The sequence below is a fragment of the Rhinolophus sinicus genome, chromosome 8, assembly GCF_057876585.1.
Source record: "Rhinolophus sinicus isolate RSI-liver-muscle chromosome 8, RSI-T2T, whole genome shotgun sequence".
In the NCBI taxonomy this organism is placed as follows: domain Eukaryota; kingdom Metazoa; phylum Chordata; class Mammalia; order Chiroptera; family Rhinolophidae; genus Rhinolophus; species Rhinolophus sinicus.
This window is the reverse complement of record NC_142508.1, coordinates 17,191,737-17,218,733: the sequence shown is the minus strand read 5'-3', so window position 1 is coordinate 17,218,733 and position 26,997 is coordinate 17,191,737. Positions and strand designations below refer to the sequence as shown.

At 57.3% G+C, this 26,997-nt stretch overlaps 1 protein-coding gene across 7 annotated transcripts; it reads right to left on the bottom strand.

The window, feature by feature from the left end:
* Positions 1-33: 33 nt before the first annotated feature.
* KCP (kielin cysteine rich BMP regulator) lies at positions 34-25,406 on the bottom strand. Of its 7 annotated transcripts, none has more exons than XM_088799924.1 (43): positions 25,290-25,406; positions 24,098-24,460; positions 21,689-21,840; positions 20,942-21,131; positions 20,780-20,856; positions 20,041-20,125; positions 18,057-18,124; positions 17,740-17,836; positions 17,515-17,597; positions 17,193-17,286; positions 16,148-16,230; positions 13,968-14,061; positions 13,757-13,836; positions 13,587-13,680; positions 13,157-13,242; positions 13,004-13,085; positions 12,608-12,760; positions 12,411-12,517; positions 12,240-12,333; positions 11,473-11,646; positions 11,259-11,341; positions 11,008-11,101; positions 10,729-10,917; positions 10,211-10,381; positions 8,762-8,938; positions 7,963-8,048; positions 7,600-7,690; positions 7,386-7,468; positions 7,214-7,307; positions 6,623-6,796; positions 6,312-6,394; positions 5,597-5,717; positions 4,582-4,661; positions 4,301-4,400; positions 3,706-3,794; positions 3,267-3,369; positions 3,032-3,174; positions 2,644-2,816; positions 2,452-2,563; positions 2,259-2,360; positions 1,323-1,487; positions 597-903; positions 34-461 (listed from the first exon to the last, which is right to left on the bottom strand). In XM_088799924.1, exons 2-43 carry the CDS (start codon positions 24,174-24,176, stop codon positions 211-213), a joined length of 5,043 nt encoding a protein of 1,680 aa, XP_088656050.1. In that variant the 5' UTR covers positions 24,177-24,460; positions 25,290-25,406; the 3' UTR covers positions 34-210. The 7 variants fall into 7 exon arrangements, with proteins under 7 accessions (XP_088656050.1, XP_088656052.1, XP_019607131.3 ...); XM_088799926.1 differs by lacking the exon at positions 25,290-25,406 and adding an exon at positions 24,573-25,004 and having other exon boundaries at positions 2,644-2,693; XM_019751572.3 differs by lacking the exon at positions 25,290-25,406 and adding an exon at positions 24,573-25,003.
* Between the last annotated feature and the right edge of the window lie 1,591 nt (positions 25,407-26,997).

Genomic DNA, 26,997 nt, shown 5'->3' with positions numbered 1-26,997 from the left:
CAAACACATACTACACACACGCACAAGGCAGCCTTAGGGCAGGCCCCAAGTTTACTGCTTCTGTCTCAACATGGCTGGGTTCTTTGTGGGGTGCAGGCCCAGGCTCCCAGTGCCCAAGGGGACACTCTGTCTGGAGCTCTGGTCAGGGTGGGAGCTGCTCTCCAGGGGGCGACTTCTGGCCTGATGAGTCCGGGTCAGTGTCATCCTGCATCAGGGCGCCCCCTGGGGCTCCCAGCTGGGTGGCTGGTCCCCAGTGACTAGGACCGGGGGGCAGGCCTCGGGTGGGATGCAGTGGGCTTCATGCTCCACCAGGCCTGCTGGGCACTGACAGCCAGGAACGCAGGGCCTCACGCAGTGGGCAGCCAGCTCCCCAAGGGGGACGTGCTGGTTGAAGCAGGTACGTGGACAGGGCGGGCCACACTCATCGAACACGAATCCGCGGTCCAGGGGACAGCCCACCACTACAGGCACAGGGAAGGCAGGTCACAGTGCTGCAGGCGCCCTGCTCACCCCTCGTGGCTTTCCCTCTACCTACCCTGTCCAGACCTGAGCCCTGCCCCCCCTTCCCAATCCAGCACTGGGCATTGCCCCCTCACCGCAGAGTGTGGGGCCCCGCCAGGCAGGTGTCGCCCCTGCCTGGCGACAATGGCTGGCATAGGCTTCCAGGGCGTCACAGAGGCAGGTGTCAGCTGAGGAGCCAGGTCCACAGGCACATAGGTCATACACACAGGCAGCAAAGAAGGGCTCCGGTGGCACCACCGCGTGGCAGCGACTGAACGGGGAGGACTTCAGCACCCCACACCGGGCATTGGCCTCACGCCTGGCACGATAGCCTGCTGTCCGGCACGGATCCACCTCACGCCCCTTGGAACAGGGCCGACTGGGTCCCAGCCCCTCTAGAACCTAGGTGGGGAAAGTAGCCCTGCTGTAACAGCATCCACTGGCAGCGGACCTTTGTGTACTGTTCCTCAAAAGTTTTCTCAAAAACCTCCCTACAAGAACAGCAAAGGAAGCATTGGCTACTTTTCCTTTGTTCCCATTTTGGGAACAAACCAAGGCCCAGAGCAGGCAAGTAACTTGTTCAAGGTCACACAGCCTGTGAGTGGCAAAGCAGGGGTTGGGGAGTCAGATGATGAGGCCTCTTTCAACAGGCCATCCTGTCTTCCCCGGCTCCTTGACAGGCAAGAAGCACCCAGATTATCCTGAAAGCCCAAAGGCCATCTTGTGTCCACCCGCCAACTTGTTTCCATACCAGAGGGCTGCTCTGAGACATGCTCAACTGTGCCCTCCCAACCCACTGGGCTGCTGTACCACTCACCTACCTGCCAGCTATTCCCAAATGCAGCCTCAGTGGGCAGGAGCAGCCCCTCAGGGCCTTGCAGATCATCCTGGGCAAAGCCATTGAAGTTCCCGCAAAGCCCACAAATCTGGCCCCGGTAGGAGCCAGGCACGCTCACCTCGACCTGGGATTGCCCATCCCACAGCACCTGTGGGGAGAGGCTGGGACTGGGGAGTGGGGAAAAAATAGTAGGGAACCCCAAGAAGCTCACTGTCCATCCTGGTCGCATGCAGTGTGTCCGCACGCCCCCTGGTGGAGCGGAGGAAAATGGGCGGGTGGAGGCTCTCCATGGAAGCCAGGCTGCTCGGGCCACAGCCAAGTCCGCACATGTTATGGGAGCTGTGAAGAGCCACCCGCAGCTTCCCGGAAAGCACTTTTTCCTGTAGGCATCCCTGAACTGGGTCCCCAAGTGAAATGCAACCCACTTCCAGAGATTCACTATTTCTTGGGCATTCAGGCCTTATACCTAGAAGAAAAAGCACAATTAGAATCTGGATTGTAAGTGTAGACAAGTCTTATTTTATGAATTTACAAATTGTGCTTCTTGCCGGAGGCAGGGGAGTGAATTACTCTTTGACATGGAAGGAATCCTGGAACCACCTAGGAGACTTTAGTTGACACCCTCTTCCCCACTAACCCTTTCCCCATTTTACTAGTGAGGACACGTAGGCGCAGAGAAACGGCCCAAGAGCCCCCGTGTGCTGGTGTCTGAGCCAAGGTTAGAAAACAAGCTCAGAGCTCCTTTTATTGCACCCGGAGGCCTCTGATCCTGATTCCTCTCCTCCCCTCAGAATCCAGCAGAACTCTCACTTCCGTGACCTTGTTTGGCCCGGGACAAAGCTGGTATCCCCACTCCTTCCAGAGATACAGAAGCCTGAGCAGGCCCGAGCACCCCCACCCCCACTTGCCCTGGCCGCACCTGGAGCCCCGGCTGGGTGTGCAGGATCACAGTATGTCCCCGCAGTTCCACGTACAGCAGCCGCTCCTGCAGGAAGGGCAAGTCCACGGGGCGTCCGTCCACCTGGAAAAGGGAGGCGGGAGGACGGGTGATATCGGTACGCAGGGCAGACAGCGCGGAACCAACCTTTCCCTGAGTCCTAGGCTCTGCTCACCGTGACCACCCTGCCCTGCAGCAGTCGCACGGCCACATCTCCCAGCAGCACTGCCACCTCCTGGGTCCAGGCCACACCACTCCGGCCCCGGTCATCATTGGTCACGTGCACGCTGCCATGTGAGAGGCCCGGGTGCAGTGGTCAGCAGGGACGGTGTAGGGGATTAGGGAGAAGGCAGAGGGGGCTGCGCACCTGAAGTCCCCTCCACGGCAGTCCTTCGCCAGCACGTAGCTGCAGCTGCCCTGGAAGTGCAGCAGGCGGCCGTCGAAGGTGCGGTAATGGGGATCTCCGAAGGCCATGCAGGAAGCGGGCCGGGGCAGGCAGCGGGGGCAGCAACTGCCAGGATTCAGGGCGGGGGCCTCGTCCTGGCCTCAGCCCCAGACAGGGTCAGAACCACCGCACTCCGCGCGGAGCCCCATGCAGAGCCTTCCTGAGGACTGAGGAGCTCTTGGGCTCCTGGACTCACTGAGGGCGGTCTCAGGGCACCACCTCGTGGCCACTCTGGGAATTGCAGGCCCCGGCCTAAGGCCAGCCTCCTCCCTCCCACTGTTGTCCTACCGCCTTAGACCACGGCACTCACGGGGCCACAGGAGAGCGACGGGCAGCGCTGGCTCTGGCAACGCACGGTGCCAGCCACACAGGAGCAGTTAGTGCAGGCGTCCACGGCCCATAGCTCCCCGGAGGCCACCTCTCGGCCCTGGTGCGCACAGGACTGGGCAGGGGCTGAGTGGACATTGCAGGGGTGGGGGGCGAGGATCAGCTGCCCGCTCTCACACTGGGTCTCGCTCCTCCTCCCCCATCATCCTGGCCCGCACCTTGGCATCGCTCACAGCACCGGCCGGCCTCCTGCACCTTCGCCCAGCCATGAGGGCAGGAGAGGGCCTGGCACTCCTCAAGGTGGCACTCCACACGGCCCCGCTGAGGACAGACATTGCTCTATGGACTTCCAGCAGGGCCTGGGGCCACTGACCTCACACTTCTGGGGCCATCTGGGTCACAGTCTGAGGCATTAGCCCCTTCACTCTCTGCCCCTGCCCACGAGGACACCACTTTCATGTCTAGCTGGGGGATGAAGTCCAGCCCCCCAGCTCCCTGTCCCAGTACAGAGAGATGCCTCCGCCCTCTCACCCAGTGGGGCACCCTTTCCTAATTACCTGAAGAGCCCCATATTCGCTAGTCCAGGGTCCTGAGGCTCCTCACTTTACCATCTATAAGGTCCTCCACCCCACCCCTGCCCTCCCACCCCCAGCTCACATGGCAGGTACAAGAAATGCAGGCATTGCTGGGGTCCCGCCAGCTCTCTCCATCTGCCACTATCCGGCCGTCGGCCTCCACCACACATTCTGATGGGAAGAAATAGGGCTGGGGGAGCACGGTCCTTCCAGCTGCATCCCTCTTCCCTGGAGCTCACCACACAGCAGGGGGTGCCCACCCCACCCAATTAGCACGCTGATGGTGTTGAGTTCGTCAACCAGCATGCAGAGCGCAGGCCCTGCACCAGAGCTAGAGACGTCTAAAGGGTCCTGGAAGCCCGGAGAGCCAGAGGCTGGAGCCCTCCTCTGGTTGGCTGCCAGCTCAGCAGTGCAATACCCTGCTAGTGGGCCTGGGTCCCTCAGCCCCCCGGACAAGCCTTGGGGCAGGCCTTGAGAATCCAGGCTTCACTTCCTGCCTCCATCTGCCTTGAGGTCTCTACTCCGCCCCAACAAATAGCCCTCCATTTCTATGAAAGAACGAAGCCTGCATTCACAGAGCAGACTCTGGGCTGCCCACTTGGCCCATGGATGCCACCCCTTCTGCCTCCTTCCTGGACTCAGGCTCTGTGGGTGCAGTGCCAAGCCTGGGCACTTACCCTGGCACACAGGGCAGCAGCTCCCAGGGCGGGTGTGGTGCTCTGATGGGGGGCAGCTGAGCTCAGGACAGGCCCGGTGAACACAGAGCCACGTCAGGTCCTATGGAGGGTCATGAGAAAACTGTGGGTAGAGAATGGCAGGGAGAGAGCAGGGCCTCGGCAGAAGGTGACATTCAGGACAAGTGGGTGAATGTCAGGGTGACTGGGAAGCCTGGAGCTGCTGCAGGAAAGCACACAGAGGAAGAGGGGGCTCTGGGAGTCCCCAAGGCAGGAAGGCTCACCTGGCACAGGCAGGTGTAGCAGGGGTCCGGTGGGGCCAGCTCAGACCCCAGCAGGCCCTCTGTGCAGTTACTCAGGGCCTCTGTGGAGACAATACCACGTGGAGGGTAGAAGTGGGTAGCAGGGCAGGACAGCCCAGTTGATCCCACTTCCCCACTCTAACCCCAAACTTCTTGGGCCCCGGGTGCACCCATATCCTCAGCACCTTGATCTCAGGAAGAATAAATCCTCTTTCCCTTTGGTTCAGCACAGAAAAGTTTAGACTTTTGAAAAGGAACTTTGCTAGGCTACGTGGGTGGGGGACCTGCAAACTGACAAAGTGTGGCTTCCTGAGTTTGAGGTCTCCAAGGACCACCCGGCTGCCCGAACTTCTCCCTCTCCCACTTCCGTCATATTGCCTGGCTACGGGAGCACAAGAAAACACAAAGAGCCAGATACCCCAGGTTCCAATCCTGGCCAGCACTCAGTGTCTATGCCGTTTAGGCAGGTCAACCAACCTCTCTGAACCTCAGTTTCTTCATCTGTAAAAGGGGAGTAATAATAACCAACCTCACTGAGTAACTGAGAATTAAATGAGATACTGTTTATTAAAAGCACCAAGTACGGTGCCTCGTGTACAGTAGGTGCTTAATAAATGTTAGTCCTCTTTCCCTAACCTCATCCTAGCAGTGTTGATAAGGAAAGCTCTCCCCACCGCTGTACCTGGGCCACTCACTACCCCTCTGCTCCTGACATCACTGCCCTCAAGAAGCCAGCAGCTGGCACAACTGCCACCCCAAAGTGCCACCTGCTGGGCAAGATGCTCCACCAACCGCACCCAGCTTCAGAGTCAAGCGGTCCCTGCCAGCTTCCCCAGTTCCCCATGGGGTTGTGCAAGCCTCCAGGGCGTGGGCTTCCAGAACAGTCCACTGGACTCAGGAAAGGGCTAGGGCTGACTGCGGAGGACAGCTAGCTGGTTCTCCCAGCATCACTCTGGGTGGCAGCCCTGACCTCTTTATCCCATATCTGGGGACTCACGGGCACAGGTGGGGCAGCAGTGCTGGGGCCCAGGGGGCAGGAGCTGGCTGGCAGGGCAGCCCACCAGGCTGGGACACTGCCGCCGGTGACAGCGAAGGCTAGGAGGCCCCTTAGGCTGCAGCTACAACAGGAAGGAGTGAGCAGCGTGTGGGTCCCAGGACATGAAAGCCGAGCGCCACCCTGTTCCTCTGGAGTCCAGGTCGCTCCATCTGCCTCCTCTGGCAGGTCAGGCTCATCTGCAGAGAGACTCAACGTCTCCCCAGACTCGCTCCTTATCCCCAGAGATGATGTCTCCCTTTCCCGTTATTTGGGCCTGAACCTTCATGTGACCTCTGACCCTCCTGCAGGCTCAGCCACCCTCCTCCCCAACCCACTACCTAATCTCCAAACCTATTGATGTCACTGCCTGTTCCAAACCCTTCCATTGGCTCCCCATTACCTTTCAAATGGAATTTCCCCAATATGGCCCCCAAGCATTTCCCAGGTGTCTTCCCCACCACTTCCTAGACACACCCACCCTACTGCCCAGCCAGGAGGGCCTGCCCACTGCCTCCCCACACTCAGCACCAGTGCCCTGTGTCTAACCCCAGACTTCCTGGCTCTTCGCCCCAAGCCCTGATCACCTCCTGTCTCTGACCCCATGGTGCCTGCTCCTCACACCATCCAGGCTGTCCCCCCAGTGATGCTCCAACCCCTCCGCATGGCCCTCACCCACCTCACAGATGCACACTTCACAGGGGTCTGCCCCAGGCTGGAAGCTCTCCCCTGGCTCATACTTCCGGCCCTCATGCTCACAGTCTTGCGGGTAAGAGCAGAACAGGACCAGGGAGACTTCAGGCTGGCAGCAATGCCAGGGGTGGGGTTCTCTGCCCCCCAGCAACCCCAGCCCCCAGGATTAGGGTGTATAAGAATGAGGGCCACTTCTGGGACAGCCCTTCTCTGCCACCCAGACCAGTACAAAGGCAGGAAGATGCTGAGCAGGTGCTGCCTCTGTGCCATCCCTGCCCCACCCACCATTCCCAGTACCCGAGCATCGAGGGCAGCAGTCGCTGGGCGCCTGGTGGGGCTGGGCACAGGAGCTGACACACTGGATGTGGGCACAGGTGACGACGCCCTTGTGACACATGCAGGAGGAGCAAGGGCTGTCGGGAGGCTCCCAGCTACTGCCTTCAGGGTGTTCCTCCCCATGAGCCAGGCAGCCTGTGTCCCAGATGGGCAGGGATGAGCTCTGAGTCTGGCTGGGCTCTATACGTCTGCCCATGACCACCACCCTGGGTCCTCAGCCGGGCATGTGGGTCTGGCAGGGGAGGGGGTCTGCAAGACGAGGTGGGAAGGTGGCCTGGGGCAGAACTTCTGTCTGTGATGGAGGGGAAAGGTGCTGGGTCATGGACAGCAGGATCCAATAAATGCATGTGCAATAAACGAAAGGCTCCATCGCTAACCCTGTGCCCAATTTAACTAAATTTCTCCAAGCTTGTCTCCTCAGGGGCTGAGGTATGGGAGGGCCAGATGGGTAGACAGGGAGGTAGGAAAGCTGGAGGGGAGGGAGGTGGGCAGATGGGGGAGCATGGGGCCCAGGGGCCAAAGCAAGGGGGCAGCCCCACCGGCCAGGCATACCTCTGCAGCGTGGGCAGCAGCTCCCCTGCTCTGTGACCTGGAGTGGGCAGGGCAGGGCTGGGCACTGCAGCCGCACACAGCTGACCTGGCCAGCCTGCAGGAGATACAGGGTCAGTGACTTGCTGCCTAGGCCAGCCCCACACCAGCCCCCTCTGCCATCTCCTGACCATACCTGACATCGACACCTCTCACAGCTGCCTGTGGGCCCCTCAAACTCCTCCCCATCCTGGTGCTCCCGGCCCTGAGAGAAGCAGCCTGTGGGTGACATGCTTTCTGGGTCGGGAGGCTGTGTCACCTTGCCCTATCCAACTTCAGACCTGGCAGAAAGGGAGAGGGAAGGGGCAGGGAAGGGTATGGGGCGCTGGTGCGTGTGGAGGGCAGCTCACTGTGGCACACAGGGCAGAAGCAGGGTCCTGGAGAGGGATGGGGGCAGAGAGCTGGAGGGCATGGCTTCTTCTGGCAGCGCATGGAACCTTCCTGGGGGAGAGAGATCACACCGCCACTTCCTGACTCCCACGTCCTCACACCCTCAACCCAGGCTACACATTGCCCCAAGACACCAGACGCACACCTCTGCTAAGCCTGCCAGGCCCAAACACCCTTCCTTGGCCCCAAAGACCTGAACTGAATCCAATCCTGCCCCATTAGATGTCACAGGCAGAATGTACCCCATGAGACCGGGGTGGAGGAAACAACCCCTGGCCAGAGAGGAGATGGGAGGTTACCAAGTTCCCAAAGGGCCACCTCACCTGGCAAGTACAGCTGGAACAGGTGGGATCAAGTGGGTCAGGAATGGTCTCTCCAGCGGCAGCAGTGACCCCATGATAGAGACATCCTGGCAGAGTGGGAAAGGCAATGGAAGGGCCGCCATCAACAGAACACATACTCACACACACAGACAACACACTCATACACACACTCATACACATACACACACACACAGCGGGCCTAGGGACCTCTAACAAAGCTAAGGGAGCCTGAGAGGGAGAGAGAAGTGGCTGGGAAGGTGAGGGGTGGGAGGAAGCACTTCAGTGAGGCTGTAAGAGGTCAGATTTGTAGGCATGAAGGCAGCGGAGGACTGGAGGTGGAGCCCAGCCTGCTGAGAACGTTCTGTCTGCATGGGCCAGTGTGGGAGAGGACGTGAGCGGATGGACACACCTGGGCAGGAAGGTGAAAGATGGGCTGGGCTCAGGAGGGTGGACTAGGGAAGCAGGAGGGAAGGAAGCTGCTCCTCGTGACCCACCCAAGGGCAGTGGGAGCCACTGAACCGTTTTAAGTCTGCTGATGTCCTATTTTAGAAAGTCAGTGAGACCATGTAAGAGCAGGATGGTCTGGAAGCACAGGGACCAGTTATTTGGTGAGTACAACAGTCAGTGAGGTGACAGCAGGATCAGAGAGGAGGGCGTGGACACAGTGTGAGAGGCGATGAAAACACAGGGTGTCGGTTTGCTGTGTGTTATCTCAGGGGAGAGACGATGGTGGCCAGACCAGGGGACTCGGGGTTGCTCAGAGTCCAGAAGGGGCAGTGAAAGGGAGGTGCTGTCCTACCCTGGCAGGTGGGGCAGCAGTGTCCAGATGGAGTGAGCGGGTGACTGCAGCCCAGAGGCTCACAGGGCCGGTGGCTGCAGGTCACAAAGCCTCCGAGGCAGGTACACAGGTTGCAGGGCTCTCGGGGATCCAGGAACTCCTGGCTGCTCAGGTAGGACACCCCTAGATACTCACAGCCTTGGAGAGAGGACAGGGAGGGGACAGCAGAAAGGGGTGAGAGGACAGCAGTCACGGGTTCTGGCCTTGTGCCTGGCCTGAGGCCAAGGCCTCAGAGAGCCGGTCATGGCGGGGAGGGAGGGCTCAATCCAGGCTAGTGGGCAAAGGAGTGGGAAATGGGGGTGAGGGGTGGAGAGCAAACTCTCTCCCCTTCCACCTGCAAGAAATCTCCTTGTCCAACCTCTAGGGAAAACCCACATGGAATCTGTCTCTGGGGTTAAACACTCAGCAGGCCAGAAGTCACCAATTTTCCCAATGTGAGGAGAACTGGGAATGGCTTAGGTGGCCTGTAGTATGGCCTTTCCAAGGCTCTTTCAAGCCTTCTGCTCTATCAAGGAGGGGGAGGGGGAACCAGAGTGGTGGCAGTCTGCCCTTAGCAGCTGACACTTGCTGACCTCCTTTTTGAAAGTGGGGGCACTTTAGGTGACAATGATGTGTCAGTGTAGGCTCATCAATTGTAACCAATGTACTCAGTTGGTGGGGGACATTGATAATAAGGAGGTTGTGTCTGTGTGGGGGCAGGGAGCGTACAGGAAATCTCTCTGGACCTTCCTCTCAATTTTGCTGTGAACCTAAAACTCTTCTTTAAAAACATCAATACCAAAGAGAGGGGTGGGGGTGGGTGAGTCTCAGTCTCATAAGCCTTGGCAGGCAAAAGTATCTGACTTGAATTTAATATTTTATTTTTAATGCTATTCATTTTTTATGGTAATATTCTATTCTTGGCAAATCTAATTTTCCATTTACAGTATGATATAAAGTCTCCTTTCTAAATACATTTAAATTTAAAAGTGAGTTCATTTGAAGAAAAATACTACATGAATAACATTACAGGTGGTAGAGGGTATGTAGAAACAATTGCTAAGGTAATCCAAGAGTGAAGACTGGGGTCTTGTTCAACCCTCTTTTTTTTTTTTTTTTTTTTTACCTGAGTTAAAATTAGGCCCAGAGTCACACTTAAAAATGGTTAAGATGGTAAATTTTATGTTATGTGCATTTTACAAAAATTCACATTTATAAAATGTATTTTTAAACATTGAAAAAAAATTAGGCCCAGAGACTTCTGTCACTTGTCCAAGATCACACAGCCAAATAGCATTATACACAGGAGAGAATCCAGGCTTATTTTCCTCACCGTAGTGAAGTATTTTGGACACACTCTAGGGCAACAAGAAGGACGCTGGCCCAGCCCTTCCACCCCCGCCCCCACCCCTATATTCCACTGCCCCTCACCGTCACAGGCAGGGCAGCAGTCACCCCTAGCAGGGAAGGGGCACTGTGCGGGGGCACAGGCCCTGGGCTCACAGCTTACGCTGCCCTCCCAGCAGAGGCAGACGTGGCACGGAACAGTGAGTGAAGGGAAGCGCTCCCCGCTGGCAAACTCCTTCCCCTGGTACAGGCAGCCTGGGGGACAGGTGACGAGAGGAGGGGCTAAGGGCTGTGGCGGCTCTCTACCCGGCAAAGTGGGCATTACCCCCCACACACACACACATTCTTAGTGGCAACAACGACGTAGGAGGGTCGGGCCAGGAGGAAGGGGAATACCGGGGATGGCGCCACGTATGGGGCTGAAGAAAGGGGGACACGGAGTATGAAGGGGACAGTGAGGGCGAGGCTCCGGGCTGAACTGAAGGAAGCCGGTGGTAGGGGCGCTGCAGGGCTGGGAGGGGGCGCTGCAGGGCTGGGAGGGGGCGCTGCAGGGCTGGGAGGGGGCGCTGCAGGGCTGGGAGGGGGCGCCGCCAGGATGTTACCGTCGCAGGAGGGACAGCAGGGCCCCTGGCGCGGGTGGGCACAAGGTGCGGGTGGGCAGGGCAGCCGCTGGCAGGACACGGAGCCGTCCAGGCAGAGGCAGCGGCGGCAGGGGTCACCAGGCGGGGAGAAGTGCTCCTGGTGGCGCGCGGGGACCAAGCCCTCGGGCAGCGGACAGCCGGAGGGAGAGGCTGAAGCATGAGAGCCCACATCGTGGGCAGCTCAGGGAAAGGCGGTGGAGGGGCCCCTGGGGAGGAGCCGCCACTGGGTGCAGCTCTTACCCGGGCACTGAGGGCAGCACTCTTCTGGCAGCAGGACAGGCTCCGCACAAGGCAGCAGAGGGCAGCGGCGGGCCAGGCACTGCACGTTGCCTCTCTGCATGGGCAGGTGGACCACGGGCAGGGAGGGTTAGTGGTGGGAAGCCAAGATGACCCCCACCCTTTCCCACCCCTATGGCTGGACCTCTCCTGGCCTCTCCAAGTCCCGCCTCTACTCCCCTGGACTCCTCCTCCCATCCAGGCGGCAGACTCACCAGACAGTGACACAGGCGGCAGGGGTCAGAGGGATGGGGGAAGTCTGCTCCATTGGGGTATTCTTTCCCACCAAAGGCACAGCCTAGGGAGGGGACGGATACACGCTTGAGAGAGGCCCTCCTTGCCCCAGGTCATGCTGCCCCCCCAGCCCTAAATGTCCATAGATGGGGCCAAACCACTCCAGGAGACCCTTCCCCATCCTGTCCACCTCACCATCGCAGTTATTCTGGCAGCAGGGACCAGGCAGTGGGTGGGCACAGGGGGCCCTGGGACAGGCCCTTGGCTGGCAGCTGGGTTGGCCTTCCTGACACTGGCATTCCTGGCAGGGGTCTCGGGGGTGTGAGAAGCTCTCCCCATCCACAAACACTTGCTTCTCCAGGATGCAGTCTGGACAGGGCGTGAGAGAGGAGTGGAGGCAAAGGACAGCTCCTCTGCCCCTGGAGTCCAGAGCCACTGTGGCAGTGCCACTTGGAAGCTGTCCCCATGGCGGGAGAGGAGGGGGGCTGTGAGGCATGCATGGGTATTTCTCTGAGCACACTCTTGTGCTTGTGTGTGTGTGTGTGTGTGTGTGTGTGTGTGTGCCCCTTCACCCGCAGGTGCATGTGCATGCCTGTGTTTGTGATATATAACACACTCCTCCTGCCGGCAGGGTTCAGGACACACTGCACCCTGGCACTCAGGCCCCCTTAGAGCGCACCCAAACTTTGGTGCATGAACGTGTGTTACACAGGTAGATATGCGAATGTATTTGAGTGGTGGGGTATTGAAAGAGGAAATACAGGATGGGAAAAAGGGTGGTGTGGTGACACAAAGGGATAAACAAGCCTACTCTCTTACCCATACCCTGTGAGTGCCAAGCTGCTCCAGACTGAAAATAATTCGGAAGGCTGTTGCTCTCTAAAGTAACCACTGGGCTCACACGGCCGTGGGAGGGGAGGGTCTGTGGCCCCCCAAGCCAGACAGGTGCAGTAAGCGCGTACCTGGGCACCTAGGGCAGCACTGGCCGGGTCCACTCTGGGGCCTGGCACAGGTTGTGCGTGGACAGTCGACCAAGGAGCACCTCACAGTCCCATCCTGGCAACAGGGGACAGAGCAATGGAGGTGGGCGCTGGGAGGGGCGCAGCAGGGCGGCAGTGAGCCCGGGGCGCTACCTCGCAGCGGCAGGTGTGGCAAGGGCTGTCTGAGTCCGTGAAGTTCTGCCCGTTGGCATACACGTGGCCGTGGTAGGTGCAGCTTTCACAGCTGGGACAGCAGGCACCTGGGCGGGGCAGGTTGATCAGAAGCCCAGCTGATCGGGGTGGGCTGGGCAAAGTAGGGGATGAAAGCTAGACCAGCATGGGGCACTCACCAGGGGGCTGGGTGGGGTGCTGGCAGGGGGCTGGGGAGCAGGGCACAGCTCCGCACATGGGCACCCCGTCTTGACAGGAGCAGGCTGTGCAGGGCTGGCCATCAGGCTCCCACTCGATCCCTTCAGCAAACTCCTCTCCATTGAGCACGCAGGCTACAGCAGGGATGCTGTCACCATGGCAACCTGGACACCTCCACCAATCCCTATCCTTCCCGGACCACAGGACCCTTTCCGGGACCCTAGCTTTGCCATCCCCATGGCAGCCTCTGAATATACTCTGGAAGGGTTGGTGGACTTAGCAATGCCCCCCTTACTGTGAGGGAACACCCACCCAGCTCCAGTCACTGGAAGCAGCTCCCCTTTGCAGCTGTTTCTCCCCACCCTCCACACACACACCTGGGCACAGCTGGGGGCCAGAAACAGGCAGGGTGCAGGGGGCGACTGGGCACTCTTGCTCCTCACAAGAGACCTCACCAGCCTAGGAGGGAGATTGGATAAGAAGCCTTCCAGGATACGACAAATCTGGGATTTGAGACAGCAGGACAGTACCTGGCAGGAGCAACGGACACAGCGGCCACCCTCTTGGAGTCTGAAGGTCTCCTGATTCTGATACTGGTGTCCCTGGTACTCACAGCCTGGATAGAAGGATAGGGGACAGAGGACAAGGATGGACGCTGACAGGGAGCCTCATCCACCCTGACATTGACCTCCCACCTTGACGAGAACAGCCATACGTTTCCTCAGGGGTCCCTGCCTGCTTCCCTTCCCCCGGAGCAAGGGCCCCTCCACAGTGCCCAGTTTGCCCTGATAAGACGAGGTAAGAACTTGTCCCTCACTGGTGGTGACAGGAGCTTAGATCTATAAAGGAGTTTCCCTGCCCTTTAGTTCAAGGGGGCTTCCTGTAGGTCCAAGGGAAGGAAACCTCTCCCCCCAATACTCCCTCTGGCCAGCGCCAGGATGACTCAAGTCCCCCACTCACCAGCGCAGACTGGGCAGCACTGCCCAGGGATCCTGCCTGGGTATCTGCAGGGCATGACCGGGCAGGGCAGAGGTTCACACTGGACACTCCCATTCTGACAACAGGGTCTGGTCAGCATTCGCGAGGCAGGCCAGGAAGCCAGGCCCTCCCTACCAGGCAGCCACACTCACAGCACAGCGGCAGTGCGAGCAGTGGTCCCCAAAGTCCACGGGCTCCCCACTGCGGTACTCCCGCCCGTTTAGGAAACAGCCTGTTGGGAAGAGGGTGCCTGAGATCCTCCTTAGGGGCCCCGCACTGCCCCATGTCCTGTCCTTCGTGGGAGACCGGGCTGGGCTATCAGACAGCTTTCTGAGCCCCTCCAGGCTTCACCCACTGACTCACCATCGCACACAGGGCAGCAGGTGCCCGGGAGGGGCCGGGCAGGGTATGGGCACAGGCTGGAGCATTCTCGCTGGCGGCACTGGATGTGGCCCTCCTGGTAGGGGGCAGATGGGCAGGAGAAGGGGGCCATCAGAGCTCAGCCAAGTGGTGGAAACAGTATTTGAGTCCCAGCTAGCCACTTATTAGATGTTATGAGTTGAATTGTGTCCCCCGCTCCCACCACAAATTCATGTGCTGCAGCCCTAACCCCTAGTACCTGAGTGTGACCTGATTGTGAAATAGGGTCATTGTAGATGTAATGAGTTAAGATGAGGTCATATTGGGGTGCGGTGGCCCCTAATCCAATGACTGGTGTCCTTGTGAAAAGGGGAAATCTGGACATGGACACACACACACACACACACACACACACACACACACACACACGCAAAGATGAAGGCAGAAGCCAGCAAACACCAAAGCTTGCCAGTCAACCGCTGGAAGCTAGAACAGTCTCCCTCACAGCCCTCAGAAGGAATCAGTCCTGCCCACACCTTGACCTTGGACTTCTGGTTTCCACAACCATTTTTGTTGTTTAAGCTACTCCATGTGGTACTTTGTTATGGCAGCCCCAGGAAACTAATACAGGGGTATACCCTAGCTTGTTACGTAAGTTCTCTGTGACTCACTTTACTCATCTGAAAACAAAAACAGACAATAATATTCCCGTCCTGGCAGCCTTGTTATGGAGGTGAGGTAGGGTGTCTGGTAAGGCATCCACTTCTGGAAGCTGGCAGTTAACAGACCGTAGCTGCTGCTACTCCCCATGGCCTCTCGTGGACAGACTGTAGCCCTAGAGTTCACGCCTACATCTGGGCTCATTGCTCGGGCCCCCTGTTAGTGTCTGGGCAGCCATGACTCTTGTCAAGATGTGTTAGGGGGGTCAGTATGAACAGGAGGGGAAGCACATGACTGCAGAGGGCCCCCAAGGCTTTCACAACGGAGTCCTTAGTCCTTGGCAGGCTTTCACTCTGGGCTGGCTTCAGCTTTCAGGAAATCAGGAAACACAGCTCTCCTCAGCATGTACCCTGCCTGGATTTATGCCTCCACGCCCCCACCTTCCTCCCCCAGGCTCTGCCCTGACTTACACCTGGCATCTTAGTCCCTTTGGGCTGCTGTAATAAAATCCCATAGGCTGGGTGGCTTATCAAAAACAGACTGTTAGTTCTCATAGTTCTGGAGGTTGGGAAGTCTAAAGTCAAGGTCCCGCCAGTTTCAAGGGTGAGAATCTACTTCCTGGTTCATAGACGCCGTCTTCTCCCTGTGTCCTCACATTGCGGAAAGGGGCAAGGCAGCTCTGCGGCACTGATCCCATTCGTGAGGGCTCCACCCTCATGACCCAGTCAACTTCCAAAGGCCCCATATCCTCATACCATTACCTTGGGGGTTAGGATTTCAATATATGAACAGTCTATATCACTTAGAGTGTCTTTCCCCATTTCTCCCTGTTCAAGTCTGACTCACACTTTAAGACCCAGATAAATATCACTACTCCATGAAGATGTTCTAGAGCTGTGCTGTCCAACAGAAATATAACCCAAGCTACATAGGTCATTTTAAATTCTCTAGTAGTCACATTGCAAAAAATGAAAAGAAACAGATGAAACTAAATTTTAATAATGGATTCCAATGTATCCCAATGTATGCAAAATGTTACTTCAACATGGAATCAACACCAAGGGTGAATGAGGTACCTTGCATTCCTTTCATACTACATCTTAGAAATCGGTGTATATTTGATACTTATAGCCCATCTCAAATTGGACAGCCACATGTGAAGGGCTCAGTGGCCACGTGCAGTTGTGGCTACTGATCAGACAGCACAGTTCTGGAAGCCCCATGTCAATCTGCATTCCACCCTCCCTGGAGCTTGTGCCATGTGTCACATCCTGCCCTGCCTCATTTCTGAGGCTGGTCAGCTCCTTGAGTTGGGTTCACAAACCCATGCTGCACACCCAGTGTGCTCAGAGCTGGGCATCCAGATGGGCACGACCCCACCCCCGCTGTCAATGTCCAGGATCAAGTCCTCTCCACCTCTGTCCCCTCACAGTGCCTTTGGGATGTGCTCAGGGGGATGAAGGAATGAATGGTGGTCCTGGAGGGGTGGGGGAGGGGAGCCCAGGAGCAGCATCGGGACTCACCTGGCACCGGCAGATCTGGCAGGGATCCCCAGGTGCAGTCCACTCTTGGCCGTGTTCCCGGTGAGAGCCACCTTCTGTGCAGCCTGGGGTTGGGGGGAGATGGGCAGAGAGGAGGCCTGCTGGGAGCCAGCCTGGAGCCCAGCTTCAGCCTGCCCCCTCCTCCACGTGCCCTCTGAGGGCTCTCCAGACTCTCCAGACCAGGTTGTACCTCTGCCTAGACACCCTGGGGGCTCCCAGTGTCCCAGGCTGGGTAAGGCCAAGCTCTTTAGCCTGTCCTTCCAGGCCTCCCAGGACCTAGCATGGACACACCCATCCTTCCTCCCACCTCTCTCCAGCCCCTCCCCACCTCTCATTGTAATTTTCCGCCATTCGCATATTCTTTTGTTGTTGTTGTTTTAAGGAGAACTGCTGCTCACAGTGGCCCATGCGGGGATTGAACCGACCACCACGCTCTAACCAATGGAACTAACCAGCCCTTCCCCATTCGCATATTCTTGTACCTTCCCAACTAACATGCTTCTGCTTCACACTGAGTGTTGGTCCCAAGCCTTTGTTCTAGCTGCCCTCTCTTCCTGGGATGCGCTCTGCCTTACTGCGCCCTTCACCTAACTAACTGCTCTTTGTCCCTAAGGTTCGCTCAGGTCACACTGCCTCCAGGACACTTACCCTGCTTCTTCTATTCTGGCCATAGCTACCATATTGGTGTGTGACTCACTGTCACCCTCTAGTGGTCAGCCTCAAGGGCTCAACCCGAGTCTTAATTGCACAAAGCAAATAATAGGGAACATTATTGAGGTAGAATATCATTCTCCACACCTTACAAACAGGGAACTGAGGCACAGAGTAACTCACTTAGGGGCCCACAGCCACGAAGTGGCAAAGGCAGAATTTGTGCTCAGGCATTCCAGGCACCACTGGAATGGCCAGGCATCATTCCCCCTGACGGAACCCCTAGGTCTGAGCCAGCAGAGCGGGCTCTGGAGTTGAAGAAATGGTGTGACAGCCCTGCTGGAGCTCCACCAGGGAAGGGTCAGAGCTCGCTCACCTTGGCAGGCCGGGCAGCAGTGGCCAGGCCTCAGGACCGGCTCAGGGCAGGGGCTGGGCGGGCATTTCATGGGCACACAGCGAACCAGGCTCCTCTGTAATGCACCAACAGCTGTAAAGCCTCTGGGTCTGGCTCCCAGAGAGAGCAGGGTGGGCAGGGAGGTGTCGGGCACCCTTGGCGGGGTGGAGCACAGGGGCAGGACAGAGAGTGAACCTCACTGTACCAGGGCTTGGAAGGCATGTGAGGGGCCGAAAGGGTGGCCTCAGTGGGGGCGGTGGGTGTCCAAGGAGCAGGGCCTGGGCAAAGCTGTGGGGGGACTCACCAGGCAGGAGCATTGGAGACAAGGGTTGGAGCTGGACAGGAAGTTGGTCCCCTCCTCGTAAAGTTGCCCCTCATACTCACAGCCTGGGGAGAGTTGCCAGGATGATAGGCTTGTCAGCAGTGAGCAGGGTGGGTGGATATCACCCAAGGGAAGGCATGACCCCAGTAGGTACTGGACCCTCTGGGGCTGAGGGGATGGAGGGGTAAGGCAGGGTGGGGAGGTCACCTGGCCGGCAGACGGGGCAGCACTCCCCAGGTGGGGTGTAGCTCTCCAGGCAGTTGAGCTCTGAGCATGAGGGCCCCTGGCATCGCACGGTCCCTGCCTGCAGGGCAGACACTGAGCCCTCCCTCCCTCTCCACTGCCCGTTACTGTGAGTTACTCTGCTGGCCGGCCTAGCAGGACACGCAGGCTCCAGGCCTCAATGCCTGGCGGCAGCAGCAGCCTTATCTGCCCCCCAGATTGGGCTTGGCACTGCCAGGCTGGGGGTATGCCGAGCAGCAAGGACATGGGTGGTGGCTAGGGCCAAGCTCTGATTCCCTTACCTGGCAGGTGCAGGTGACACAGGGCTCCAGTTGCCATGTTTCCCCAGACCTGTGACCTCCAGGGCAGCCTGCAAAATCAAGGCCAAGCCCCCAAGTAAGAAACCCAGAGGACTGGGGCAAAAGCACCCCTGAGGGCACCACAAGGAAGGGGCACCATTCAGGTGACAGACGGCTGAGATTTGGGTATTTACTACAACTTTCCAACAGGTGGCAGTAAAGTGTCTGACTCTAACCTAATCAGTAGATTTTCATTATTTTACAACAGACGGAAGTATTGAGGAAAGCGTGCCTTTTCTTTTTCTTTTTTTAACTTCCCCAAAGACATCATATGGATTAGGAACGGCCCTGAGGCACCACATGTCCTACAGACTGTGTGTCCCCCCCTTTGCTTTGCGATCCGTGAACTCCTGAGACTTCACTCTTCATCTCCAGCCGACTCAGAGGCTGCATGTGCAGGCCTCACTGTCTCCTGAGCCCTGGTCCGCCTTTCCCACTCCCAGGTGAGATTCTTCCCGGGGTAGAGTAGATACAATACAGAACACTCAGTTACATTCGAATTTCAGATTGTGGATGGAAAAAAAGGGGTTCTCTGGGAAGTAACCTCACAGGGTGATCTGGTCATAAATTCCTAACTGGGCAGGACCTGGTGGGGAGTCACACCCAAATATGTAACTTTTTAGTAAAACGTTTACTTTCTTTAAGCAAATCCTGCGCATTGTTTCTGGGCATCTAGGTTGACACACCTTCGAAATAACCACCCTCGAGAGAGCACATAACCTTACCTATCCTGAATCCAATCCCCACCTTGCTTTCTCCCACCTTCACGTAATCTGCTCTATGTTCCCTCCTTAATTTCAAACGCATAAGACAAACTGCAAAACTGTCATTCTCGGGGGCATTTGAGATCTTGCTTTCTGGCAATTGTCAGTTTTCACTCAAATAAACTCATAGACATTCTCTACAGATTTGGACATTTCTTACGTTAACAAGATAAGACAACCCATACCTTTTTAGTATAAGTATGTCTCAAATTGCATGTGTACACTAAAAAAGCATAGGCTGTTTATCTGAAATTCCAATTTAACAGGGCATCCTCTATTTTCATTTGCTAACTCTGGCAGCCCCGGTCTCCCTGACCATGAGCTGGCGACACCCCCAGCAGAGCATGGCCTCCACTTCCTCACAGCTCTCTTCATGTCACTGGCACCACTGCCTATTCTATGGGGTCCAACCAGTCACCAGCTCCTGCTCATTCTTTAGAAATACCCCTCCTTCTGCAGCCCACTTCCATCCCTGGCTCCACAGCTAGACACTATTTTAATAGCCCCCTAACTGCTCTCTCTGCATCGAGCCCATACCAGATGAATATTCCTAAAATACCTCTTTGAACATGCCACACTCTGGCTCTTCATCCTTCTATGGCTCCCCATTACCCGCAGAAGAAAGGCCACACTGCAAGGCTTACAGCAGTCTGTTCTCACAGGCCTTCCCAGACTGATTTTCTGCGACACACCTCTCCTCATCCTGTCCTTGTGCCCCGAGGGCCCGTAAGTACTGTCTCCTTCAGGTGAAATCCGACTTTCCCGAGAAGATCCAGCCAGTCGTCTGCGAAGTCCACCCGACACCTAGTCTGGGTGGGCTTCTCCTACGTTCCTGCCCTCTCCTCTGGCAATTCACTACGTATTGCCTTTCTACATCTCCTCTTAATCTGTTTACTGGATCTTAAATCTTGCATTATATTAGCTATAAATTTATCTTCTCAATTAGATTAGAAGCTCCCCGAGGGCAGGCAAAATACTGAGCCTCTGGTTCAATCCCAGGCCAGAGTGTGCATTTGCTGCCTGTGCTTCAGTTCTGAAATCCCCTAGCCACTGCCAGAGTGAGTGGGCAGGCACCCTCTGGGCGTGTGGCAGGTGTCAGACCACGGCTCTGGGGGCCCCAGAACAAGTGCAAGAGGTCGGGCCGGGGCTGGCAAGAGGCTGACCTGGCTCACAGTGTGAGCAGCACGTTTCTGGTTCCAGGCAGAGTCCTCTTGGGCATGGCTTCTGGGTACAGGTTATGGCTCCCTCCTGTGGGCAGGCAGACTGGCGTCAGAACCCTGAAGGGCAGGGCCTCCAGAAACAAAATCTCACCCCAGGCTGCGACGTGCCAGAGGAGCAAGAGGCTGAATTAGCTCAGGGGACAAGAGCCACCCTCGGTCCAAGAGCAGAAAAGAGACATCCTATCCCCACCCCCATCACCTCCTGCCACTCTTGACCCCAGAAATCATCTCTTCCAGGTGCCAGCAAATTCCCAGGGTGGAGAGAGTCTAGGAAGGGGACCCAGGCCTTCCTCAGTGGAGGAGTGAGGAAGGAAAGGCTGGAAGAAGGTGGATGTGGAACCAGGGAAGGAAAACAGGCAGGTAGCTGACAGCGGCAGATGGAGAAGCAGCCACAGGTGAGGGGGTGATGTAGGAATATGAGCAACGTCATCCTCTCTGTCCTCCCTGCCACTGTTTTCCAGGCCCAAATCAAAGGGGTCTGGGGGCCCCCACCATGTGCATGGGAGTAGAACTACTCAGAATCAGCTGAAGGCCATGGGTAGCGAGGCTTGAGGGGACAGGCAGGCAGACCCCATTACTTAACATTCGGCAGGCACACCAGGCTGCAGCGACAGGTAGCTAAAGTGAAGCAGACAGGTGAAGGGGACAGGTACGGGATATTCAGGTGGGTCACGGAACTCACCAGGCAGTGGCAGGTGGTGCAGGCATCCGGGGAGAAGGTCTCCTTGTTGCCATAGACCTGACCATTGTGGCTGCAGCCTGAGGAAATACTGCTGTCACTCAGGCACTTAGGCCCATGGCCAGGCCTGAGGTGGTCCCAGCGGGCAGACGGGATGGCACTCACCATGACAATGCGGCAGGCCAGGGTTGGGGTCACAGCGTGCAGCTCCATCCTGGCAGAGGCAGGTTGTGCAGGCGTCAGGTTCCCAGCGAGCCCCCTCGGGCCAGGCCCGCCCCAGTGCCCAGCACTGGGGAGAAGTGGGGCGGCATTCACAGGACTCCAGCTGCCTCACCCTCACCTGCAGGTCGTTGTTCTGGGGGGCAAAAGGTGGTTGAAGGGGTTGGAGGCACTGGCTCAGCTTCCCCCACCATCTCTGGCAGATTAGTGGGGTGTGAAAGCTGAGGCAGGATGAGAAAGAAATTTGACCATTCCAGAGCAGAGGTGGGTCCCCTTCAGTCAGCATCCAGCTCACTCACGGTTCTCAGGCCCTGGGGACTGGCCAGGCTCCAGGGGAACATGGGGCTCCCAGGCGTCTCCTTTGGACAGAAGGGGACCCAATCCCCCTGTCCCAGCAGTTAAAGACCTTTATCCATCCCAAACCTTTCCTGATGACGCCTTACATACAGTAGGTGTTCCATGATATTTGCAAATACATGAAAGGATATGAAAGTCTGGCTTGACAAAACAGATATCCTGGAGGTTCTTCATTTTTATGGGGGGAAAAATGATGTTAAAAATGTTCAGATAAGACCCTCTCCGTGTACATTTAAAACAAACTTCTATTTTAGGGTCTCCTGGCCCGCTCCCCCAAACCCAACTCTTCTCTCCTTTCCTCCCACAATACAAGGCCTGCCCCACCTCCAATGGTACCTGCTCTCTGAGCTGCTTCACCTCAGCCTCCAGCCTTCCCAGCCGCTCCTCCAGGGGGCGCCACTGCTCCTGGGGGCCCCCAGCAGGGGCTGAGGAGTGCTGGTAGTCATAGCTGTCAGCCAGCCCCAGGGGCTCCCTGAGGACCACCCCATCTGAAGGCACAAGAATCCAGGGTGGGCCAATGGTCAAGGGTTAGCAAAGTTTCTTGGGTTCTGTCTTCCAGGTGACGTCACCCTGTGCCCCACGCCTGCCCATCTGCCATCCCAGGAAGGAGACAGTGCTGTGAGGGTATTGGGGCAAAAGTATGGAAGGAGGAGGAGGGAGCCCTGAGTGGACAAAAGTGACCAACCAGCTTTCCCAAGTAGCAAAAACCTTCTAGTCAGGTACCAGCCCCAGGGCTCCTGACCCCTGGGGGCACAGGGCCTCCCTGTAGCCTGCCTGACTCTGCAGGGGTCCTCAGCCATGGGTGGCATGTCAGGGTCACCCATCCTCACTTGGGCCAGGGACTTGGACAAGGGCAGCCTGGGGAGCTGATGTGTCAGGCCGGGAAGGCCCAGAAGCCAACACACAGGCTGAAGAGCAAGAGAAGGAAACAGATGCGTGAGAGGTGGGGCTGCTTGAAAGTGCCTGCGGTGTGGTGTGAACAAACCCTGCCGCCAACTACCTGCCTTCACCTGTCAGAAAGGGCACCACTTTTGGAGAGTGTGTGTGTGTGAACTGCTCTCTCTGTTCCCGCCCTTAAGCCTGGCTACTCTTTCCAGGCCTGTGGCCGAGAGGCCTGGGGACACCACCCTGGGCAGGGTGGGCTCCGGAAAGTGAGACTTGGCTGCATTTCCTGAAGGGTTTGGGGAAGGTGCTGGAAGGACCTCCACTAACTTTCAAGGTGCCGGGCAGAATGAAGACAGCCTGTCCCTGGTTCTAGGTGACACTACATTGAGGGAAGGTGGGGGGCTCTGGGTTCAGGCCCGAGGTTGGGGACAGCCACTTTCACCTCACTTAGATCCTTCTGCCGTCAGGAAAGTAAAGGCCATGAGGCAGGGCAAGCTGACGGGGATGGGCAGGGCAGTGGAAGGTCTGTTGGAAGAGGGGCATGAGGAGGAAGAGGAGGAGGGAGAGGGCAGGGCCTTTCCCACAGAGCTCGCTCATTACTGAGGCCGGCCCGGGGTGCCTAAAAGGCTTTCTTGCGACACTAGCTCTATGAGGCGGGGGAACAAGGTCACCCACTCCACCCACCACCCTACTGCCACCACCCGGGGGGATTGGAGATTTTAGTCCAAAACCTAAGTTGTCCTCTTTTCTTCCAAACCTACTTGAGCCCGAGTTCCTTGGCTTGGTTAATGGCATCCCTACCTGCTCAGAAACCTGGGGTTCAGCCTTCCGTGTGTACCCTTCCCAAATCCCATCAGTCTGTGGTCTCAGCCAGTCGTCCCCTGACCCAATCCTCTCCTCTCGCTCTGTCTCCACTCAGGGGGCTGAAGACAGAGCCGCCAGCCTCCACCTGCTGCTCTTCCCTCCGCGGCCTTTCCAAATCACACATCTAAAGGTTCCCAGCAGCATGTCCAAGTGGGCCCTTTCACAAGTGCCACCCATCTTTTCAGCCCGCCCGGCTACCCTCCACATCCAGGGTTTTAACACCCCAACAAATGTAGGCACCCAAACTTGCTGTGTACGTTGCCGTCCCTCTCCCTCCTTCGCACAGGGTCACCTGGAATGGCAACTAGTCTTGGCGTAGCTCCTGTACCTAGCTTCCTTCCCAGTGCCATGAAGAGTGGCCAAAGAGGAGGTCTCAGCGTCTTAAACCCTCCACCCCAGCTTGACTCTCATCCCCCATGATCCTCCTCCAAACCTGCTTCAGCAGGAACAATTGGGGGGTCAGGGAGAAGCTGGGGGTCCTCTGGGACCCTTAGGGAAGATAGGGTTAGTCCCTTGCCTGGAGAGGCCCGCAGAAACAAACCCTGAGGGTCACACAAAGCCTAATTGCTCACTATGGAGCTGTCCTCACTTCCCCTCTCTGACCGCTCTATTCCCGCCTATCCCGCTGGGTGAGAGCCAGACGCAGAGACTCAAAGTCAGTTCCCATAGCAGGCCTCCTTTCTTTCCCCTTTCTAAACACAAATAATTAACTTCAGACTCCCGGATTCCAGGGCAGCCTCTCCCCTACTGCTGCCTGCAGGAATTCCTGCGGAGGCCATAGCAGGAAGCCCCCTCCCTCCGCTGGACCCCATGCCTCAGCCTCCGAGCTCCCCCACCAAGCTGACTCCTCCATCGACGGGAGAACAGAGGCCGGCGGCGACACCCCAAGGCAGGGCGGGGAGAGGCAGCCGCGGCCCCAGCGCATTCGCTCAGACTGGTCTGAGCCAGGGCAGGGTCCTGCCCGGCCACCCCTAAGCCCTCGGTGCCCCGACTTACCTCTGCCCATTTCCCGGGCTGGAGTCAGGCTCATGAGCTGCAGGACAAGGGCCAGCAGAGCAGCCGCGGACCCCGCCATGCTCGCTCCGCCTGGCCGCTGTCTGTGGTCGCGGCTCAGCAGGCGCTGGGGTAGGGGGGGTGGGGACACACCAGGCCGCCTCCCACCCAGTCTTTGTTCAGGGAGGGCTTCTGGAATCTGTCATCCCTGCGGGGGCGGCGCCTGCCTCCCTGCTGGGCACCTCGACTGGGGGCCGGTCCCATCGGGATCCAGTACCGGCTCCGAGGTGCGGTGGCCTGGAGAGCAGCCCCACAGGAAGCTGGGAGGGCTGGGGGCAACATCTGCGTGCGGTGCCAGAGGAGACCCTGAAAAGAAACACAGATTTGTCCCTCTGGGGTTCTAGGACAGCTGGTCTCCCTGCCCCCTTTGGTTACTCCAACCCCTGTGGTTTCCAGTTCAGCGTTTTCCCTTTCTCACCTGTTGATAGGAAAAGCAGACTCAGCTGGGTTCAAATCCCTGCTCAGCCAATTCCATATGCCCTTAGCTAGACCTCTAACTTCTCTGTGCCTCAGTTTCCCTGTTTGTAAACTAGGGGTCATATCTACTTTATAGACTTGCAGTGAGGCGTCAGTGAGATTATGCACGTAAACAATTTAGGGTAGTGGTCGGCACATACTAAGTGCTCAGTAAATAACAAAAATAGGTGCTACTCCCTGTCTCTGAAATCAGGCTCCCAGTCTCCACCTCCTTTCCCCACGTAGGCATTCTTTCCTGGACTCTATTCACCACCCCTGTCTATCTCAGCAGTCCCAGGCTTGGCCCCAAATGCCAAAGCCTCTTTTTGCTGGGGGATCCCAGCCCATTTTCCAGCTCTCGAGCTCAGGCCTAGCCTGGGGGGTGAGCCTGGACAGGGAGCAGGGCTGGGTCCTGGGCTCAGCAGGCGGAGGGGGCCACTGGCAGGAAGTGAGAAAACTGGCCACATGGGCCCCCAGTCTGGGAAACTTCTCAGTGCAGCTGGGAAGCAAGGGGAGGTGGGGATGGGCCCCAAGCTTGCAGGCAAAGAGACATCGAGGGTGGAGCCATGAATCCTGCCAAAGCAGCCTCCCCCCAGCCATAAAGGCCAGCAAGTCACAGGCCACCCCTCCCCCCAGCCCGGGCAGGAACAAAGGTTCCCCCAGCAAACTCTCCATGTACCTTAAAAGAGGGCAGCGTCTCTCCCCAGGAGTGTGGGTCTCTAATAAGGCCTGAGCTGTTTGCAGCAGGGGGAGGGGAGGCTGTGAGCCAGTGCTGAGGCCTGGCCTCAGCTGGCTCATAGGAGCAGAGGAAAGCCAGCAGGCGGAAAAGGAACAAGGAAATGGCAGCTCTGTTCTCTTAAGGAAACTGGTGCCTGTTACAAGGCAGACACACTGGGAGGCTGGGTGGAGGAGAGAGAGGCTAATCAAACTCTGGAGCTGATGCTTTCTGTGGGTGACTTTCATTAAGCAAGTCATTTAACTTTCAGAGGCTCATTTTTCTTCACTGTGACATGCAGCTCTAATAGCACCCACCTCATAGAGTGTTCGTGAGGGTTAAGGAGAGTTAAGGTTCTCCAAAGGCTGGAAAGAACGCTCAGCATGACACGTGGCACATCGGCATTAACTCCTATTATTTCTCTTGTGTGATTTCTAATGGTCACCCCACACATGCAGGTGGGGGTCTTTCTTCCCATTTTACAGAGGTGGAATCTGGGAGAAATGGGGGAAAGCAGCTCCAAGTCACTCTGGGAATAAAACATGGAGCCCAGATTCAATGCCAGGTCCTTGGGATCCCAGGGCCTGACCAGGCCTGTCCACGTTGGTCCCTGGCCCCACAACCTGGCCTTACCCTTGGCGTGACCCTGACCAGACTCTGAGGAAAGGGGCTCATGCTTCCAGCAGCTTTGGGGGTCATCTTTCCCAGAGCACTTGCCAGAACTGGCCTTCTGGTACCACTCCTTGTCAACTTCATCACCAGGAGCCCAGGTTCCCCAGCCATCTGGGTCACCTTGACTCCCAGCTGCTTAGGGCTCTGTGTGTCCCCACAGCCCTCCCCCCCTCGCCCTCCTACAGCGCCTAATCCAGGCCCCCACCTGCCTTTTTCTGCCTCCATCGGAGTACCTGAATGCTACTGCAGGACAACCCACCACTTGGCTGACCGATGTCACTTCAAATTCATGGCCACAAACCTCAACATGTAACACTGCCAGAAATCCTACCACAGAGCCCTGGTGAAGCCTACGTCCCAGTCCCTGAGAACATCTCAAACCCTCTCCTTCCGTCCTTAACCTCTCAGTGGTTCCGCCCGTATGCCCTGTATGATCTTGGCAGGTAATTGAACCTTTCTAAGCCCCAGGTTCCTTCCCTGTGGAAAAGGGGTAATAATAGTACCTCTGTCGTGCTTGTTATAAGGATTGGCTTAGCCTGGATTCCCTGAACGCAGAGCCTGAAACAAAGGCTTACATGCAAGGTCATTTTGGAATATGACCATATCGAGCAGGAATGAGGGGTGGGGAGAGCAAAGCAGGGAGGGACAGAGCTCCAATCCAAGGTGGCCTTGGAGGGGCTGGCCACTGCCAGGGTGTATGCATGTCCAATCCCACAGGACCATCTGAGCTGTCTGTAAGCAGCTCAGGGCAGAAAGTGGAAGGACTTATCCCCTGGCATCAGTGTGCCATTGGTCAAGGTGGCCCCTTGGAGCATGAGCTTCTCCCAGTTACGCATGAGTGCGTGCCCCAGTGTATTTTCCAGTGTGCCCCATGCTGTGCACCACAGAATTCCAAAGCAAAAAGGGGGAGGTTTGCACCCAGAACCTGAGGCAAAACTCTGCCAGCTGTACCTGCAGAGTTGCTTGCAGCCTGCGTACAACTTGAATAAGGTACAGCTGA

Bases quoted from the DNA above. Each gene is read 5' to 3' on its own strand.
- KCP (XM_088799924.1), bottom strand. From the start codon at position 24,176: ATGGCGGGGTCCGCGGCTGCTCTGCTGGCCCTTGTCCTGCAGCTCATG. The intron at 17,287-17,514 runs GTGAGTCCCCCC...GGTGCATTACAG, and splicing joins GTCTCCAATGCTCCTGCCTG to AGGAGCCTGGTTCGCTGTGT. The intron at 14,062-16,147 runs GTGAGTCCCGAT...GCCCCCTACCAG, and splicing joins GCCAGATCTGCCGGTGCCAG to GAGGGCCACATCCAGTGCCG.